A 21880-nucleotide genomic window follows, 5' to 3' on the forward strand; every position below is an offset into this window, starting at 1 on the left:
ACTTTGTGCCTTTTCTTTGCACTTCTGAGGGAAAGAGTATTTGTAGACTCCAAGCAATGTAACAGTATATCCAGTAACTTATGTAATACCTATGTAACAGATTTAAAAAGATGTACCAAAGTATACCAAAACAGTATATAATACAATGGTAAAAGTAAGGCATCATACCCACTGCTGCCATTTACCACCTGAGTAAAAACTTTATCAACAAATGCATGTGAAAGAGGTTTGCATTTGACATGCGGTTTCCTCTGGTGTTTGTATTTAGTTAACACAACATAAAAGCCGGTGGGTATAAGTGTATTAGAAGGTGTCAGTGACTTCTCATATCCAACCATTTCACACAATGCAGGGCTTTATCCCATGTATGTTTGATGGGTAGTGATATTAGAGGGTGACATAAGATATGTTTAACATATATTTATACAGATGTTGACAATACCGGGCCTCTCTTGAATAATTCTATAATACGTTCCGCCCCCTAGATCACTTTTTTTTACATGCAAATGTTGGCAGGTAAGAGGTGGAGAGGTGCCCTCTTCAATGTTGCACTGAGCAAAGCATTCTCTGCGTAATACACCTATGTTTGGCAATGCACTGCATGTCAGCTGCTCGTAACACCAGTCCATAGGCAAACCGAGGGGGTTTCCTAGTGCCTGGAAGCCCCCCCGAAGCTTGAGGCACTGTATAGTTGAGGTGGCTGGACCCTGCCCCCGCTTCACACGGCTCTGTTTGAAAAGGGAGAGCTGCTTGCACCTAACAGTAGTGCATGCAGCATTGCCCATGTATATTATAGGGATAGGAAGAGTTGGAGAGCAGCCAAGCACTGTCTAATATTATAGCCACGCCCCCATGCACGCTGGTCACACCCACTGGTGGCATGGTGTGGAAACCCCCCTCTACAAATCCTGCGCTTGCCCCTGCAGTCATATAACGGATTTCATCACAAGGTTACAGTATTCTGCAGGAAGAAAGAGCGGCTGCTTTATTATGAATTGCTACATTTCCATCTATTCCCAAATAAACCTGTTACTTTAAAAATAGGGATAACTGCACTGTGAGATATTCCCTTGTCACCCTCCCAATCACGATATAGACTTAAGTTACTCTGCAACAGATTCAATCTTCAGCCCATCTGTAACCTTTACTACATGTTAAGATTTATCTTTTTATCTTCCATCCAAGTTACCACTAAAGTCTCTTCCCTTCTGTCATCCAGTGTTGTTCATTTAAATTTCTCTTGGATATGACACAGATCAGCTGTGATGTATGCATTGGATACAATTGTATCCACAGAGCAGGTCTGTGTCATATCCAAGAGCAAGGAAAATAAACAGCTTTGAGATATACAGATGGGAGTGATAAAGATATTGCAAATATTTAGAAAGAGATGCAGGTAAAAAAAAAGTTGTCTGAAGGTGGACAATCTTTTATGGAATAGGCATCACAACAATCTCTAATTAAAGCCATATAAGTTCCAATTTCATCAATACCTGTAATACCTCCTTTGAAAAATGGAATAGTTGAAGTAGAAAGTGCTTACTTATTTAAGCTCGCAGGTCCAATACATGTCAAGCATTTATAATTGAGCAATGTGTGTCAATCATTTAAAAATGTAAACCAAATATTGTCTTTGAAACAGGAAGTTTATTAGATTCCTCAGTTTCATGTCAGACTTACATGCTTTCCTGCATTCACAATTGTTCCATAATGCAATACCGTACATGCCGGGGTTTTATCTGTAAATCATCTTTAAGTATTTTCCATTATGTTTAACAAACTCTTAAGAACATACAAGAGGTGGTCAACTCGCAGTCAATAACATATTGCCTAAGGTTCAGTAAATGCAAAAATTAAATTTATTGTATTTAACCAATCCATAAAAAATGGACAATGTATAGCAATTTTTTTTAGGGGTTGTAGAGCCCAATTGCTGCTTCGGACAGTGGTCATCCAGTTCTAATCCAGTCTCCTTTTCTCAATTCTCCCGGTTGACCATCAAAAGCAACAATCGATGTTTAAATCATATGGTCCTTGTAACTCTGTTACTAAATTAATGCTTTTTTTTCTCTATTTTTTTTTTCCCGGGAGGAGAGAAACATGGAAACCCCTTTGTAAGTGGTTTGGCATGACGATAAAATAAATACCTATTTTATGTGCGTTCAATAAAATATCTTTTAGATTCTTTTTTTTATACAAAAAATATATGTAAAAAAATAAAACATTAAAGAGGCAAATTATGAAACTTCTTAAAAAGAAAACAACAAAAAACATGAGCTACAATATTAATCCAGTAGCAATGCATGTTCTAAAATATGGCTACAAGTCATACCCTGAGAATTAAGTGCTTTAAGCAACGAAAGATGCTATGTTTTGCATAGGGAGGTAGCAAGAAGCGGTAGGGGTAAAAGAAATCATAAGATGAGATGGCAAAAGAAAGTGTCATTTGAACTTAGCATTGTAAGAATCCTCCATTTCTTGGATACTGGAGGCGTCAGTTGAATCGTTGCTTGCAAGAATTCCAACCGACGAAAGACTTGAAATAAAGGAATTCATCCTTCTTGCATATCTATCTCTTATGTTGAAATAAGGTAGATCATTAAATTTATCTTTTGGCTCATCTTCGTTACACCCGTCCACATCTATTGCTTTCTGCTTTTGGTAGTACTTAGAAAATTTATTAAAAATGATTGTTATTGGAAGAGCAACCACTAATATACCACAAATAATGCAAACACTGCCGACGAGCTTTCCGTATAACGTGACTGGGTGGGTGTCACCGTAGCCAACTGTAGTCATGCTAATCGTAGCCCACCACCAGCAGGTCGGGATGTTTTGAAGAGGTGATAATTCATCGTCTTTTTCCAGGTAATAAACAAGGACTGAAAATATTGAAATCCCGACAGCCAAAAATAAAAGTAAAAGACCAACTTCATGGTAGCTGTGTCTTAAAGTGGCCCCTAAAGATCTCAAGCCAACTGAATGCCTCGCAAGCTTTAGAATACGAAATATCCTCATTAATCGTAGTATCTGGACAACCTTTCCCATGTTCTCTATGCCTGCATTCTCATCATCCTTGGTGTCCACAACCAAGGTGGCAAAAAATGGTATGATAGAGACAAAATCTATAATGTTCATGGGGTTTTTCCAGAATTTCTTCTGAGAGGGAGCTACTGCAAGTCGTATAACGAGTTCCGTGGTAAAAAAAACAATGCATATTATCTCCACCACTGCGAGGACCGGGTCTTCCAGTTCTCGGTCATTGTCATCTAGTTTTTGGAACTCTGGCATGCTATGGATGCACATGGCTACAATTGAAGTTAAGACGACACTTAATGAAGAAATAGCGAAAAGCTTGGCCGATAAAGAGAATGCAGGATTTTCCAGTCTGATCCATATTTTCCTTCGAAAGTTCCCAAATTTTAACGAATCAAATAGCTCCAGTTCCTTCTCAAAAACAGATGACTCGTCAGAAGACGAACCCACGCTCATGACATCACTTTTCTGATCCCAGTCCTTCTCCAAGATTGTTTCCTTTTTTTCTTGATATTTGTTGCTACAACAAGAATCGATGAACAATTCATTAATACCCCAGTATTCTATTTCTTGGCAAAAAGAGAACACACACAGTTCTTCCATTACGTGGAGTTTTCCCGTGTAGTAAAAGTTTAAGATGTATCTAAAGAGAGAAGGATTCCGGTCAAAGTAATATTCCTTGTCTGCAACATTGTAGTCATCGCAAAGTTCAAGTATGGCTTCTTCTGAATGGCAATTGAGCAGTTTTCCAAGTCTGGTGTGAGGGAACCTTAATAGAGTCCTCTGGGCCACTGATTGTTTGAAACCCCCAACGTTTAGGTTCACCTCTTCCTCATCATTTCTAGTTCTATGAAAGAATTCTCCATAAACCATCTTGACTCCTTGTGTCTTGCTGGAAACTGGAGTGGTTACATTTCACCTATGTGTAAAAATAACACATTAAATTTTACAAATATATAACATTTACAGAACAAACAAACACATTTTAACACATACGTATATGAAAGCAAGTGTATTAGTGAGCTAGATCATGTACATGAAACATCTCATGCATAACTACATCTCTCCAGCATGCTCTCTGTTCTATCCTTCAGAGAAAGCAGACACAGCTTACAGATGGTGGTGCTTCTTTGTCTTGCAATCCTACAAAGACAGAGCTTGTGAGATTGGCTAGAATTTCTCCAATGCAACAGAAATGCTCCATGAAAGCTGTAGTTTGATTAATACACATTGTGAAGACTGTGACTATACAGCCAGATAAAGCTGCCCATACACGGTGTGTTCCGTTGGCCAGTTTGGTTGTTTTAGACCAAATTGAACTCAAATTGATCCCATTCCCCTACAGGATCCTTTTCAAACTCCTTACCACCACTTACAAAGCTCTCTCCCAGTCTACTGCCCCCAATATCTCTAACCTCCTCACCATTCACACTCCTGCCCGCTCCCTGCGCTCAGTCAATGACCGTCGCCTCTCCTCCACTCTGATCACCTCTTCCCACTCCAGAATCCAAGACTTCTCCCGTGCTGCCATCCTGTACTGGAATGACCTCCCTCGCTCCATCCGTCTCTCTCCTACTCTGTGCTCCTTCAAATGGGCACTTAAAACTCACCTGTTACTCAAAGCCTACCAGCCATCCACTGCGGACACCTTGTGGCGCCTAACAAATAAATTAAAATAATAATAATAATAATAATAATACATTACTGCATATTGGTTCCTTAATGACCACAGATCCCATTTTATCAGATGGTTATTGGAACTTGCAAAAAGTGCTGTCAGACAATGATTGCGATCTAACTTCATACAGTCATCTTCAGATCGCATTAATTGTCAGGACAGTTGTGTCTAAATTGGAACTAGATCCGGCCTCTCTATGAGCCTGAACCATCAAGGCAGGCATTCTGAGCGCAACTTGCGTTTAGTATTATAGTATTAAACGCACGTATTTAGCCTTTGAGTAATCCAAATTCATCACGGTACGTGTGCTGTTGAAATCGGGGGCAGGTCTGCGTGCTCTACTACATAAGATGGATGCAGAATATGTCCAATAACGATATGGATCATAAATTTGGCAGAATGTACAGAAAAATCAAAAATAATGAATAAGTTTCACCTGTTATTAATGTGAGCATTAACGATAGAACAGATAACAAATAAAAAGAGTGTAAATATATTTACTAGGATGTTATTAATGTCTACTGAGCATAAAACACATTCTTACAGTTGCTCATGATTGCAAACACATGTTATACCACTGACTGACTGACTGTCATCACTACTAATTCGGACGTGGCTACGTGCGCTTGAGTTTAGCAATCCCCTACTGTAAATTGACTACGAAAAATGCCCCTTCCCCGCCCCGTGAGGCTGTAGTAAGTGTCCATTGTGTTCGAAGACGCAGCAATCAGGGCTGCGTACATGGGCGTATCTCCCGGTTCTGGGAATGATTTTGCGTACAATATGCTCAAAATCGGCAGATACATGCCTTGATGAATCAGGCCCTATGTGTAAAGAAGTGAGATCCTACAGTCTATGAGCACCTTAACAGACATGTTTGCTTACTTATACTGGTCTTCCCCTAAACAGACTCAAACCTCTGCAATCTATTTTGCACGCAGCGGCCAGATTGATTTTCCTTGCAACTCGTTCTTCCTCTGCTGAGTCACTCTGTCAGTCTCTACATTGGTTGGCTGTTTTTTACAGATTCCAATGTAAAATTCTTCTACTAACATACAAGGCCATCAACAAAACTGCACCAACATACATCTCCTCACTTGTCTCAAAATATCTCCCAACTCCATTCTGTGCAAGATCTGCGTCTCTCATCCACCCTCATTACATGTTCCCATTCCCGGTTACAGGACTTTTTTCGAGCTGCACCCACTCTGTGGAATTACCTCCATTCCACAATATAAAATTCTTCTACTAACTTACAAGGCCATCAACAAAACTGCACCAACATACATCTCCTCACTTGTCTCAAAATATCTCCCAACTCCATTCTGTGCAAGATCTGCGTCTCTCATCCACCCTCATTACATGTTCCCATTCCCGGTTACAGGACTTTTTTCGAGCTGCACCCACTCTGTGGAATTACCTCCATTCCACAATAAGACTTTCTTCTGGTCTACAAACTTTCAAGCTTTCTCTGAAAACCCACCTCTTCAGACAAGCTTATAATATTCCTCAACCACCATCTTAACCTCACTAGGGTACCCTATTACCACCGTTTAAACAATTCTCACTGACGCCAGACCAACATTTCTGTGTGACTGGATCACATAGCATACAAATCACTTTTTACCTTTGCAATCTGGCTGAACCAAGATGTAGTATGTAAATTTAACCTCATGTATCAGACTCCCATTGACCTATAGATTGTAAGCTTGCGAGCAGGGTCCTTTTAGCTTTTTGTCTGTTTTACCCAGTATTGTTTATTACTGTGTTTGTCCCCAATTGTAAAGCGCTACGGAATTTGCTGGCGCTATATAAATAAATGATGATGATCAGACCTCACTGATGTCCAATATCAGCTCTCACTTATGTGCAGTTGTCTGTAATCAAGGGATAGAAATTGTTCAGTCCTACTTAACTTTAAAGAAAAGCTGCACAGGAAAGTATGGATAAGACTGAACAGGGTATTTTGGCTTCATATATAAAATATTTAATTGCTGCGTTTAGTTTTTCATTTCATTTTAAAATCTTATATTGATTTAAATATACTTTAAATATAATTTTAAAAGCATATTGTTTTAAAACTAAACTGATGCTTCCACTTTAAATAAGCAGAAGTTTATTTTTATGGAGTTCTGATCTATAAGCATGAAATAACCTATAACTCCTTGTGTAATTACTATAAAAATTCTCCATACTTCACTGGTTTCCAATTTTTCCTTGATTGACATTTACTTACACTTTTTCCAGACCTCTGCTATAGAACACTGCGTCTTTTCAATGCTTTCATTATTTTTTAAAGGGTATTTGCACAAAGCACAGAGCCTTTCTTAAACTGTTGTCATGTTTTTTAACCTTTAATACAATGCCATAGCAAGTGAGATTCATGGCTGTTAACCTTCCTTTCACCTTCATAATGATAATATGTATTTCCATAAAAATACAACCCTTCCCTCATTTATCAATACCTTCTTTCTGTCCATAATTCCTCTTCTTTTAGTCTTATGACCTGAGGACATAGCTTAATACACGGCACAGGACTTGTCATGGTATATAACCTTTATGTTTTCCTAAAACAAGCAACCCTATGCTGGTACAGCATTTAAAGCAATGATGGGTAAAAGTTGGTCCTAGGGCCATATTCGGCCCTTTGAGCCTCCAAGCCCTGGGATTTTAAACATTGACAATTTTGATCTTTCTTGGTAAATAACTCCCATTACAATGCAATAGAATCCAAGAAATGAAAGAGTTTAAATTGGCAGATGTAGAGGTGAGCGATATTTTCATAACTGTTTTAGTAAATATTTCACAGGTTCTGGACTTGATCATAAAATGTAGCACTTTATAACTGCAGTGCCTAATTAGATCTTTAAATTAGTACATGTTTAATTATGGCCAAAAAGCCAAGTACAAAAATACAGGACATTCAAGAAGCATGAGTGCAAGAGTAACAAAAAATGAAGCATAATAATAGACATAAGACATAATAGGTAAGGTATGCTCGCAGTGCATGTCGGGCGTGACGTCATCACACCCGCCCGACATCCATTGCGGAGCGTGACGGATCAGGAGACCATGGAGGGAGTAGGATCGCCAGCTGACTGCAAGGTAAGTATTGTCTTTTTTTTTTCCAGGTTTTTTTTTTTTTTTGCTGCCTCCAACGGGCCCCCCTGGGCTGCAGGGCCCACATATATAATAATTTTTATTTTTTTTATATATATATATATATATATATATGTATATAGGGGCCCCGGTGCACTGCTGTGCCCGGGGGCCCAAGAAGTTGTTAAGAGGATCCTGTTCAGCAGCTAGGTTTTTAAGGAGTGTTTAAAACTTTGGAGGCTGGGGAACATCACAGGAGATGTTGGAGGTGGGATGTGATTGTCAGTGGGGAACTGAGACACCAGTTGTTAGCAGAGCGGAGACGGCCCAGACAAGTGTGGAGTGAGGTGAGTTTGGAGAAGCTGGGAGTGGATAAGTAGATGAGGGCTTTTTAGGTAAGGGTGAGAAGTTTGAATTGGATTATGTAGGTCAATGGTGTCGAAAGCAGCAGAGAGTTCCAAGAAGAACATGAATGAGAAGTGACTCTTGCACTTAGCAGAGACAATTGTTGATGAGTTTTAAAAAGTGTGTTTGGAACGGACACATGTTTTTATGCAAAACAATGCTTCCTTTTCCTTGCTAGAAAACATGTCAAAGCACATGATCATGCTACAAGACTGCGACATCTACTAATACATTCAGGTTTTGGAACAATGTGAAATTTACGGTAAAATTATACCAGCTGTAATTGAGAAACCATTGGAAGAAGAGAGGATGCACATTGGCAAGAACACTGTTACGTATGAATCCAAGCATTAATCTATGAAATAACAAACTGGAATATGTAATTATTCCAAAAGAACATACCTGATGGGCTCATTAAGTATTTGTAATTGCCAATTAGTTTTGTAGTGTTAAAATAAAGTTATATCGTTTAACAAATTAAAAAAAAAGTGTATTTAAAGGTTGAGGGGGGAAATGCCAGTGGATAGAGACAAGTTGAAGAGGTGCAGGCAGAGATTGAGGGAGCAGAAAAGGTAATGGAGGAGTGAGTCAAGGGGGAAGGTAGAGGGGGGAATACGACAGAAGAACATAGACATTGTCTCCAAAGTCGTGGGAGAACAGTGGGCGGCCTGAAGAAAGAGGGAGGTCGTGAATAAAGCTGGTGTGGAGGTTTATTGATGGAGAAGGTACATTTTGGTGAAGTGGGTGCCAAAATTGAGGGCTGTATGGGAGGAGGGCAAAGGTGGGGGGGGAGAAGAAAGAGTCGAAGTTGGTATAGAGGAAATTAGGGTTAGATGACTGTGTGCAAATAAGACACTTTAAGTAGGTTTGTTTAGTGAGAGAAACAGCAAAGCTGTAAGATAAAAAAAGAAATGAAGTGGAAGAAATCAGCTTTAGAGTGAAGTATTCAGCAGTATGGGAGCTTCTACCACACATAGTAAAACAAAATAGAATGCTGAGTTCAACTTCAATTGCCCTTGCAGCCCCTCTGCCTTGAGAAAAGGAACGGGAGCGTGCAAATGGAACTAAAGTACAGTAAGGAAAATGTGGACAATGCTTCTTAGCAGAGCCTGATTAAGACCCCATGGGGCCATAGGCAAGTTACTGCTTTGGGGCCCATTCCCACCCCTTCTATTTGTCAAAAAAAATACATGTAAAAATAGGCTGCAGTAATTTGGAACCTTCTATACTCACTGGGCCCTAAACAGAAGCCTAGGTTGCCTAATGTAATGCATAAATCAGCTCTGCATAGTTGACCAGGTCTCCAGATATACCTGTTTTAAGGGGGCAGCTAAGAGTGTGGGTTTTCCCTTGCAAAAGCAGACACCAGGGCTGGTCTGGTCACTATAACAATGAAACCTGCATCATGGAGTCCACCTGTTAAACTGCTTGGGTATGCTGGCACTTGTAAAAATACTAGCCTATGGTTGCTAGAGCATATACTGACACTTGTAGAACTACAAGTGCCAGTATGGCCTGGCATCCAGGGCCCATATAGTAAAGTACTAAACTAAACATTTATTTTAAAAAACAATTCACCTAATCCCTGTCTCCTCCTTATTCTAACCCTTAGGGATTTTAGGAATCTTCTTCTTTCCCTCTTCTTTTCTTCTTCGGAAATTCAGTGGTTACAAACCCCTCATATACGACACATAACTATCTCCTAGTGTAGCCGCTCTTGTGGACAGTCCCCTCAGACATTCGGCTCTGCTAGAAGGAATGTTCTCTGAGGGTTCTCTTTATCGCCTGCTTTTTCCAAAGGGACCCACATTTTTGTGTGTCTGATACCCCCAGGGAATTCAGCCCCGTACTGAACCACACTACGGGTTTCCCTGCTAGTGTGACCAGCCCCGTCTGCCACAGCACAGTGCTGATTATTGCTTTTGCTGGGGGATCTGACAATGTTATTCACCACACATTATCAGTTTCCATCCCAGGCTATGAGCACTGGTGGTCGGTTTTTTTTTTTTTGGGGTGGGGGGGTATAGGGCGATTTGGGGTTATCTTTTGTTTGTTTTAGGCAACATCATCAAGTTGATGCGCACTGGGGGCGTGGCTATAATATTAGACAGTGCATGGCTGCTCTCCAAATATTCCTATCCTATCCACATAATATGCATGGGCAATGTTGCGTGCACTACTGTTAGGTGCACGCAGCTCTCCCTTTTCAAGCAGAGCTCTGTGAAGCGGAGGAAGGGTCCAGCCACCTCAATTATACAGTGACCCAGGCTTGGAGAGGGATTTCCAGGCACTAGGAAACCCCCTGACGGTTTGCCTATGTTGATGTGGCCACACTATATTGAGTTTCACACATCTTAAGTAAGAGCACAATTTTGCTGCCCGCATTTTACGTGTATGTTTGGACCAGAAACTGCGCTTGACTCTACATGAGCCCTGTGGGTTTAGGTCTACTTTAAACTATATGCAAAATCATCTCAATATATTTCTTTACATTTTTTTACTAGCAATATTCTCAGCCATCATTTTATTTTATACCTTCTTACTGCCACTTAATTTTTCCTTTCCCCAAATTTTCACATTCCTTTCAGTATCATTATGTCCACTATTTACCTATCATGTCAACATCAATTGCTGTTAGTCCTTTATCACGTTATATTACGCATTTATATTTACTATAATTTGAAGAAAGAAATCTTGGGTTTAGCCCAACAAGCAAGGTTTGGATTACTCACGTGCCGCATCAGCACAGAACAGTGTGAATGACCTATAAGGTTTTAATAACAGTGTGTAAATCTCTGCCTTTGAATTTTGTGTCATTTGATAATTATCAATTGATCACTCCATAGGCAATCTGAATTTGTAATGTAATTACTTGATCACACACTGCTGAAATGGTGATTTCAGTTTCCCCAGAGGATGGGATTTATAAGGAGATCGCACAGTTGTTTCTTTACTTAGACAAGATTTTACAAAAGTTAAACTAGAGTAATTTTATAGTGGGAGCCGTCCTTTTGTCTATACCAAAGCTGAGCAAGTTCTCTTTAACCAGTATTTATGATGAAAACTACTTTTCATATTTTCATGTTTTGACAACTGAAAATAAAAGAAATAGAGAATCACCTCATAAAAACATCTGGTTTCCATTCTTTGATCCTCTAGATAATGATTCTGATGTGACAGAGTGAGATCAGTGTTTTCACACAGCAGGTTAGTCTGTGATTGTACAGCGATGCCACAGAAGGAGCACAAGTTTATCTGTAATTGATGGTGATGTCACAGTGCACTCGCACAATATTATGCGGAAGGTTAGTATGTGATTGGATAGTGATGTCACAGTGCACTTACACAGTTTATGTAGAAGTTAAGTCTATGGTATGTGATTGGATACTGATGTCACAGTGCACTCACACAGTTTATGTAGAAGTTAAGTCTATGGTATGTGATTGGATAGTGATGTCACAGTGCACTCACACAGTTTATGTGGAAGGTTAGTCTATGGTATGTAATTGGATTGTGATACCACAGTGCACTCACACAGTAGTATGTAGAAGGTTAGTCTATGGTAATTAATTGGGTGCTGATGTCACAGTGCACTCACACAATAGTATTTTGGAGGTTAGTCTATGTTATGTGATTGGATAGTGATGTCACAGTGCACTCACATAGTTAATGTAGGAGGTTAGTCTATGTTATGTGATTGGATAGTGATGTCGCAGTGCACTCACACAGTTTATGTAGAAGGTTAGTCTATGGTATGTGATTGTATAGTGATGCCTAATTACCTCTCAGATTACCTGTTGACCTAGTTAATTAACATGGTCTGCCAGCTAGTTAACTCAGACATTGTTCTGATTACAAACCAAATCTAAGCTGCACCTCATATTTGAGACAAATAGTAATTACCTAACTAACACAAGCAAAATGACTTCTGCTGTCCTGCTATTTTCACACAGTATTGCAATATTCTTTATATTTCTACTACATACAATATTGCAGGTAATAGCAAGGGCAAAATTTACCTAATAACATGAAATAATAATACACATAATACACCGATGCTCTGGTGTATATACTTAGACTGTGCCAAGGATTAAAAAGTACATTAAACTGTGAGAAACGGGTGATAAATTCAAAGTTCTCAGTCGGGTAGCAACCTGTTTCTTCACATTCCTTCCCCACTTTTTAAACTTGAGCCCGAGTCTCCTGCAGACACTGCAGATTTTATGCGGTCTCCCGCAAGGTGAGCCAATTTCCTGCTGGGCTGTGCGGAGCCTCCAGCGTTCACTTGTTGCTCCTTGTTATATTCTTATAGCATCGAGCATCTGTCAATTCCCAGAGCTTCTGCGGGAAGACTCGGTCTCCTGCTCCAGTAGCTACTCTGAGCCCTACTGACTTCATTTCCCTGGTTGTCTGGGTTCCTGTCTGGCTACGCCTCCACCTTCCCCAGTTCCCTTCTGCCCTGGGATTACTCATTTCTCCAGCCTGCGTCCGCTTATGGACTGACTTGTTGCAGGAATCTTGCTGCACACTATCTCCTACATGGACTACTGAAAGTAACATCACGCAGTCATCAATGTCCTGCTTTCTATGCTGCCTTCTCCCTTCCTGTGTATGACTGTTACTGTTGCAGCCCTGTCCTAACATATTCTTGCAGTCTGCACAGTTGGCTATTTAGCGGTCTACATCCCTAGCTAAAACTAACCACATGAATTGCTGTCTGAGCCTGGCTCGTGTTTTCCTTTTTCCTCAGTGATTGGTACCCCATTCCCATTGGGCCTGAGCTATGAACCGATCCCGATATTCGGGTAGGACTACCAACCTGTACTTGTGATTTGGGCTGGACACCGTATACAGTAATCCGTCCAACCAAGCACATTTATCCACCACCCCAGTCTTATATGACATGTCTGCTAGTGCCCACATCCCTTCTAGATCTGGATCTAGTAACTGGGCTTCTTGCAGTCTAGATTTATCCTCCTCCCCCAGGACTATCCCCCCCTCATGGTGGTCTTGGCTACTCACCCTCAGAGACCCGGATGGAAAAGAGAGGTTGCTGATATTCGGCTTTTACTGGTGTGTAGGGGTGGTTGTTCTTTCTCTGCCTGGAGCTCGCTTTTCTATGGGCATCTTTTCCAACAAAATAATTACTGATGTCTTACCCCAAATCATTGCCCAAAATCACCTCATTAGACAATCCCACCATAACTCCAACTTCCACCAGGTTGTTACAATGGCCCCAATGCAACTGGACTTGGGCTGTTGGAATCTCTGCCCATTGTCCATCCTCCATCCTAACTTTAAAGTATTTGTTGGTGATAATTCTTCTGGAATCCACCAATTCGGGCCGTACCAGGGTGATGGCTACCCCACAGTCCCTAAATTCTTGGGCTTTTCTGCCATCCACCCATACAGGTTTCAAGTGCATGTAAAGGCGTCCTTTTGTTTGCCTCATGCCAGCCACAGCATTGCAAGTGGCACTTACCCCCCTCTCCTCTGGCACATAAGGGAGGTAGTGGTTGTTTTTGTGGGGGTGGCTCTAGACAACAACCCCCGTGGGTGGGAAATGGTCTAATTGACCTCCTTTCCTGGGACAATCCTCTCAAAGATGCCCCCGGTATCCACATCGATGGCACCGCTTCCAGACTTGTCCTGAGTGTGGTATCGCTGGTCCTCGGTTGCCGGGACGCCTTGGGCCTTCACTCTGCCCCTTTTCTGTTTTTTCCCAGGACCGTGGGTTACACTTTGCCACCGAATCTTGAAGGCTGGGAAATATCTCAGTCAGCCCTGCTTTTGCCAGCTCAAGTCCTTTTCCCTGGATCCACTGACCGAGGACATGCTGCAGCTCTTTACGAAGCTGTCCATAGTCATAGATTCCACTATGCACTGCTGACTGGCCTGGGGTGGGGGATGTCTGTATGGTAGCTGCAATCTCCTGAATCATTACTGACTTGAAAGAGTAGGGCAAGGTCTGAGGGGTCCAGTCGCGGCTGATCCTCGGGCAGTGAGGTAGTATAGTAGCTCACCCCAGTCTCCTTGGACCATTCCCCCGCCACATCTGGAAAGTTCTCCTAACTTTCCTTAATGAAGTCCAGACAGTTTAGCACATATGAAACCCCTATCACTCAGCACCAATATACGAGGTTGCTCCTGGTCCTCACCCAACTCCTTGGCTTCCAGGATTTCTACAACATAAGTCCCAATTTGCTTGCTTCCACTGCTGGGATCTCTGCTATTTCCATCCTGCCCGCATCATAGAGTAGGCACAGATCCCATTTGCGTAGTTTTTCCACTAGTTGTGGCCTAAAGTCATCCTGGGTAGTGGCAATTTCCCTTGCTCGGCATAATCCTCGGAGTTCATCCAGTTTTAGGGAGTCATAGTTGTTCATGGATCACGTTTCTTGCAACTCCCCTGATAGGCTTCCTCTGGGTGCTGTGCAGCCCGTGTTGTGCTGTACCCACAAGGCTCTTGGACCGCAACCGTCCTTTCCAGCCATCCTGGTTCTTGCGACACCAGGTTGAGTGATCCCACTGCTGCCACCAAATGTGAGAATATCACCCTTACTGGGATGGCAGTTATCCTCTGTGGGATTCAACTCACTCGGGTAGACCAGAATATATCCAAAATAAGACTTTATTATGACAGCACACAAGATGTTCACAAGTTACAGGGTAAATGGTAACATATATCCTCCAGCAGCCTCTTGCAGTCAGCACTTCAAAGTAATAATCTCAGTCTCTTTCAGAGTCTTATCCTCCAGCAATATTACCACTGCCGATTAGCAAAATAGTTACAATGTCACCCAGCCTGGGATACTGACTCACACAGACCCTGTCCACAATGCCTGACCCAGAGTCCTTTTTGCTGATCTCTTGTACACCAGGATCCTCCAAGCTAGACTCCCTCCCTTGGCATTCTCCTCTCCCTATATTCTTCGCTGTACCCACAGGAAGAAGGGTCTCAAACCTCCCCCTTACAGCAAGGGTCTCTCAGTGAACACTTTAGCTGCTAGGCATGCTATCCCTGTTACCTTGATTATACAATGAAATGACTTGACTCAATTAGCTATTTTGGCTGGATACACTAAACATGGGGTTACATCAGGTAATGACACTGCACTCTTACATGAAATAAGACTTTTGGCACATTGTATTAGCAGTGTTACGCCATCTGAGTCTGTGATACATTTTAATACAATAACATTTATATTGATACATATTGATACATTTCACAATACTATGTCAGCCAGTATATTACTGTGGAGGCACATTGCATATCATCTAGAAGTTCTAACCTAATTACCCCTCACATTACCTGTTGACCTAGCTAATTAACATGGGCTGCCAGCTATTTAACTCAGACATTGTTCTGATTACAAACCAAATCTAAGCAGCACCTCATACAATAGACATTTGAGACAAATAGTAATTACATTAGCTAACACAAGCAAAATGACTTCTGCTGTCCTGTTATTTTCACACAGTATGGCAATATTCTTTATATTTCTACTACATACAATATTGCAGGTAGTAGCAAGGGAAAAATGTAACTAATAATATGTAATAATAATACACATAATACACCGATGCTGTGGTGTATATACTTAGACTGGGCCAAGGATTAAAAAAAGTACATTAAACTGTGAGAAACGGGTGATTAATACAAAGTTCTCAGTTAAGTAGCACCCCGTTTCCTCCCAGTATGTGATTGGATAGTGATGTCACAGTGCACTCACACATTATTATGTGGAAGGTTAGTATGTAATTGGATACTAATGTCACAGTGCACTCACACAGTTTATGTAGGAGGTTAGTCAATGGTATGTGATCGGATAGTGATGTCACAGTGCACTCACACAGTAGTGTGTAGGAGCTTAGTCTATGGTATGAGATTGGATAGTGATGTCACAGTGCACTCACACAGTTTATGTAGGAGGTTAGTCTATGGTATGTGATCGGATAGTGATGTCACAGTGCACTCACACAGTTTATGTAGGAGGTTAGTCTATGGTATGTGATCGGATAGTGATGTCACAGTGCACTCACACAGTTTATGTAGGAGGTTAGTCTATGGTATGAGATTGGATAGTGATGTCACAGTGCACTCACACAGTTTATGTAGGAGGTTAGTCTATGGTATGTGATCGGATAGTGATGTCACAGTGCACTCACACAGTTTATTTAGAAGGTTAGTCTATGGTATGTGATCGGATAGTGATGTCACAGTGCACTCACACAGTTTATGTAGGAGGTTAGTCTATGGTATGTGATTGTACAGTGATGTCACAGTGCACTCACACAGTTTATGTAGGAGGTTAGTCAATGGTATGTGATCGGTTAGTGATGTCACAGTGCACTCACACAGTAGTGTGTAGGAGCTTAGTCTATGGTATGTGATCGGATAGTGATGTCACAGTGCACTTATATATTTTATGTAGGAGCTTAGTCTACTGTTTGGACTGTGTGAACACTTCATTCTGGTGCTCTGATTTCATGATATCATTTGATCCTTCTTTGTCAAATTAATGTGGAAACAGAAGGCAACTTGTTCGGCCATCCGAAAAATATGATGTTGCCCACGGCTGAAGACCCTACCAGTGATCAGATGAAACCAAAAATTTTTATGTAGAAAAAAGGCTCCGGTAACCTGTAACACATACCAGCAGTATGTGCTTTACATATGGATGCCTCTTACCACTGTATCATCTGGTAATGTCCACAGCTTTAAAATCTCCACGAAAATTCATTGGCCTAGCTGTGCGCATACTGCATGCAGAGGTTAAGTGAATGCTACGTACAGTAGTAGTTCTTCATTCAAAGGGGCTGTGTGTCTTTTTGGAGGAATAGGAACCTGGCACAATGATGATAAAAATCATACTCATTTCTGGTAGAGCCCTTTCACTTATATTGAGTTACACCACATGACACTTATGACAGCAAAATGCCAATTACAGAGAAAAGCTTATTTTTGTTGAATAATTACAGAATTATTAGTCTGTCAGTGGTAATAAATGTCTCTGTAACGTGCAACATTTCTGCAATATATGTGGAAAAAACTATTCAAATTAGAGAGTAGCTAAGAGCTGGATGAAGATTGATTAGCTCTTCACTGGAATGTGAAAACAAGGAGAAAAGTACAAGAACCAATAAGAGCTGCTTGACTTATTAATGCTTTTTCCTGAGTACTGCACTAAAAGCCCAGGCAAAAAAAAAAAAAGCCTAATCCTCTTTGCTTTATGCTCCTAATGCATCAGGTCTGGTAGCTTCCTCTACTACAGACATCTCCAGATTTATTACATTTTTCGGGGATATATTTGCTTTCAAAATTGCATTGCCAAACTGCAGAATATTCCCTTCCTCAGTAAGGAACTTAAAGTGAACCCGTCATCGTCATACAATGGGCCTTGCTTACAAAACAGAGGAAAATCCTCTTCGGTGACTTCACAAGCTTTGATTTGCGCCGGAGTGCTTAGATTAGTTTGTGGGGCTAGATGGCATGGCATGCATGGGAGCAGGAGATTGTACCGGCCAACGGGAGGAGATGGGCAGAGCGAGGGTGATGCTTGCTGTGTGCGGAGTAGGCGCACCGCTACACCTTGTTTTGTGGAGCAGAGCCAAAACGATATTTTAGTTTGCAGAACCAGAATATTAAAATTAAATAAAGAAGGTGCATTTTAAGGAGTGTCCCTTGTTCTGAAGAAAGGATGCAGACCCGTTTTCACATGTTCTGAGTTGGCGGAGATGGGTTCTTGTCCTACACTTTTAATGTGACGCATATTACACCTTCCAATGGCACTTCAGCGGAGAAGAACATTTCATGGCGCACTGTACTCAGTTTAAAAAAAGCTTCAGACACAGAAGAGTAACACAATTGATACAGTTAAGTGAAGCACCTTCCCACACATTTAGGGCAGTGTCCTTTGTCTGATACAGCTGAAAAAGAAAGCTGAGATTACAATTATGTGAATTGCGGTGACATCACTGGTCCAGTCCATGTGTATGAATCAACCAATCCACTCAAAAATATTTTGCTCAATATGCATGGCCTATGGGCATTTGAGACCAAAGTTATAAGACTCCTTTCCCACCTGTCAGGATCTGCCTGCAAGCCCCTTCAATTGCATACTGCTTTGCCTGGCAGCTCCTGCCTTTTGGACTTTATAATTTGTTATATATAAATATTGTGGCAGTATCTCTATTCACCAGAGGTGCTGCTATTGTGCCTTCTTTGTTGTACTAGGGGTTAACCTTCTGATTTATTATCCCTTGCACCTGGGTGTGTCCCTACTTATACCAGTCACTCCCAGCATACATTGCTGGTTATTGTTGTCCCATGTTCTTGTTGATTTTTCATGCTTCTGTGCTTCTGGATTACCTGCTGCCTGGGATCTCTTCACTTCACCTGCTTACCAGCATCAGCTGTATACCTGGTAATACCTTCTGCATTTCCCTGCTATGCTGATTACTACTCCATCTGGTTTATACTTCCCAATAAACATCATGTGTTTCATCATATTCCTGGCTCTTTAGCTGTATTTCTGCACAGAAGTGTGACACCACCCTTGACTCCCTCTGTTTGGTGTAACATAAAATACCTCAGGAATGGGGACAGGGGCGTGGTCACATTTTGAATGGGGGGGTGGTCGCGATGGGGCATTTTTGGGAGGAAGCTGCAGTCTGCTCTTCAATTTGACTTGACAGCCTTCTCAGAACATGGTTTATATAATGTAATCTTGTAATACAGGCCAATCCATGTACAGTGAACATAGAACATCAAAGTGCAAACTGTAGTTAGTTCCCACCCAGCAGCTCCTGCAGGTCAGAGCGGTCAAATCGCAGGAGACCGCGAGTGAAACACTGTCACGCTCCCTAAAGTGCCCAAAGACATTATATAATGAAATAAAATATGCTTAAGTGGATAACCTCTGTAATGCCTTAAGTCAGAAAACTCATTTATATTGCTATATCAGCTGATACAAATGTAAAATATTTTTATTTAAATCCTCACTTCCTAAAAATGTCCCCCTATGCTTCCTACTTGAAGCCCAGCAAAAGAGACACAGTTTTTCCAGGAAGAGCCTACCCCATCCTTGGCTCGTTGGCTACCAGTCAACCTTCTCTTGGTGTACAGAAAAGAGTGGTTCAGGAGAGAGAGGCATTCGGCCTCTCATTGAGTTCTCAGTCATGTATTGTTTAGTGGGTTAACATCAGAGCTTTATTCCTGGACAGCAAACCAGAGCTATTGTCACACGGCGCTCATTCAGCTTCCATAACCGAAGACTAAGACACTCACCTGTGCCTCATTAAACAGACCTCAAGCCCTTAGTCTTGATCTGCACATGTGCAGACTGAGTACCTGTCTGTTTCTAGTAGAGATGGGCGGGCTCGGTTCCCCGAGAACCGAACCCACCCGAACTTTGCCTATCCGAGTACCGAGCCGAGCAGGCTCGGTACTCTCCCGCCCGCTCGGATTCCAAATCGAGGCCGAACGTCATTGTGACGTCGTCGGATCTCGGGGCTCGGTTATCGCGATATTTGAAAATTATAAATACCTGCCTCCATAGCAATCCATCGCCATTTGACAGAGGGAGAGAGCAGGGTGTAGTCACAGGCTGATTAGAGCAGGGACAGAGAATACAATTCCGATAACAATTCTGATTGATTACAATTCTGATTACAATTCTGATTACAATTCTGATAACAATTGATAGAGAAGAGAGGAGAATAGAGGAGTCTTTTTTTTCAATATTTGGCACTCCCAAGTGCTTTTGGGGTGTCCCCCATTCTTTTGCATTAATATTTCTGGCTGTCAAAAGTCATATTTGTCAGCAATATCTAAAACAATTTGTAGCACTACAAGTGCTTTGGGCTCAGAATGGATTCATAGCAGTGCAAATATGAGCAGAATGAGCAACCAGGTTCTGTCACCAGTCCTGATGGTAGTGTTCCCAGTACGTCATCTGGGCAAGGCGATGTCAAACTACACAGTGTTTTGAAATCAGTCCAAAAAACACACCCCAAAAAAAAATGTACTGTGTTGAACCGAAAAAGAAGTGTAACTGAGGAAAAGTTAAGTGCCAATAAATTTTTTTTTGCCAACATGCCATTCTACACACGCAGTGGCAAAGAGAGAATGAGGCCTTCACCTTTCTCTATTAGTGGCAGATCCAAAAATGTTACCGAGCCTACATGTGGTGCACAACTACTGTTACGCGTCAAAGCCAAGCTGCAAGATAACAGTAAGGCATTAGAGGATAATGTTTGCTCTGAATCACAAATGACACCAATCCCTGTGGAGAGTCCATCCAACAGTGGGATGTCTAATCGTGAGCATTCTGTTAGTGTACCCATAAAGAGGGACCCTTTCAGCAGTTCTGCTGATGTGTGCCTGAACAGCCCGAGTGTAGCCGGTGATACACAAATTGAGCATGCAACTATGGAAATAGAAGAGGATGAGGGGGAGATTTATGTAGGCGACGAGGGCGCTAATGAGGATGTTGATGAGGATGAGGTTGTTTGTGTAAGTCCTGCACCAGTGGCAGCAGTTCTGACATGTTACAGTCAGTCGAGGGAGGGACCTTAACCATCTTGGAACCTCGTCTATGTTACGCCATTTGACGAGAGTTCATGGCAAAGTGTTGGGAAAAGCTGAAAGTTCTTCCAAAAAAATTACAAGCACTCCATCATCAGCAAGGACCCTCCGCTCACCGACATCCCGACGGCTACAAAATACACCCACCACACCATCCTCATCAATATCCTGAGTAGCGCTCTGAGTTAGCCCAGCATCCCACTTATTAAGGCTGGATGACTCCTGCACTATTATTGATTCCTCTGAAGAAAGCATTAGTCCCACTGCTGCTGCTGTTGCTGCTGCTGGGGGTGAATCGTCAGCCTAGAGGAAGGCCCAAAAAAGAGCAGTCCTACATTTCAACAATTAACTGTGAAACAATCATTTGCTAGGGGAAGCAAATATGACAGCAGTCACACAGTCGCCAAGCGAATCACAGACGCCATGGCTGCCATGTTAGTGTTAGATCTGCGTCCAATATCCACAATAAACGCAGCTGGTTTTTCACAGTTAATTGAGGTTTTGTGTTCGCGTTACAGAATTCCATTGTGACACCATTTTTCCCGTAAAGCTATTCCACAACTCTACCAAAAAGTGTGTACAAATGTAGAGATTGCACTGAAAAATTCCATTCTGCCCACTGTCCACTTAACCACAGATATGTGGACAACTGGAAGTGGTCAAACCAAAGACTATATGACTGTGACAGCCCACTGGGTTGGTCATTCGCCTTCACCAGCAGGAACAGCAGCAGCATGTACACCACTACGTAACATTTGTCACAGGCAGGCCGCTCTTTGTATCACCGGCTTCACTAACAGGCATACAGCTGACAATTTGTTATGCAAACTAAGAGATGTGATTGATACATGGCTTATACCACTTGGACTCTCCCCAGGATATATCATTTCTGATAACGCCAACAATATAGTGCGAGCATTACAGCTGGGTGATTTCCAGCACATTCCCTGTTTTGCTCACACCATCAACTTGGTGGTGCAGAGCTTCCTACGAAATAACCGTGAGGTGCAGGATGTCAGGCCGATAGCCTCTTGAGAATAACAGGAACAGGACACTAACCGGTATTTGCGCTA

The 21880-nt window shown here is 41.7% G+C and overlaps 1 protein-coding gene across 1 annotated transcript in view; it reads right to left on the reverse strand.

Moving 5' to 3' along the window:
- Positions 1–1663: 1663 nt before the first annotated feature.
- The window catches only part of KCNS3 (potassium voltage-gated channel modifier subfamily S member 3), a 131798-nt gene continuing 111581 nt past the window's right edge, over positions 1664–21880 (reverse strand). Inside the window, exon 2 of the mRNA XM_075200497.1 lies at positions 1664–3955. Coding sequence (XP_075056598.1) covers positions 2443–3909 — 1467 coding nt within the window. The 5' untranslated portion in view covers positions 3910–3955 and the 3' untranslated portion in view covers positions 1664–2442. The remainder of the gene's footprint in view (positions 3956–21880) is intronic.

The sequence above is a fragment of the Mixophyes fleayi genome, chromosome 3 (genome assembly GCF_038048845.1).
Source record: "Mixophyes fleayi isolate aMixFle1 chromosome 3, aMixFle1.hap1, whole genome shotgun sequence".
Classification (NCBI taxonomy): domain Eukaryota; kingdom Metazoa; phylum Chordata; class Amphibia; order Anura; family Limnodynastidae; genus Mixophyes; species Mixophyes fleayi.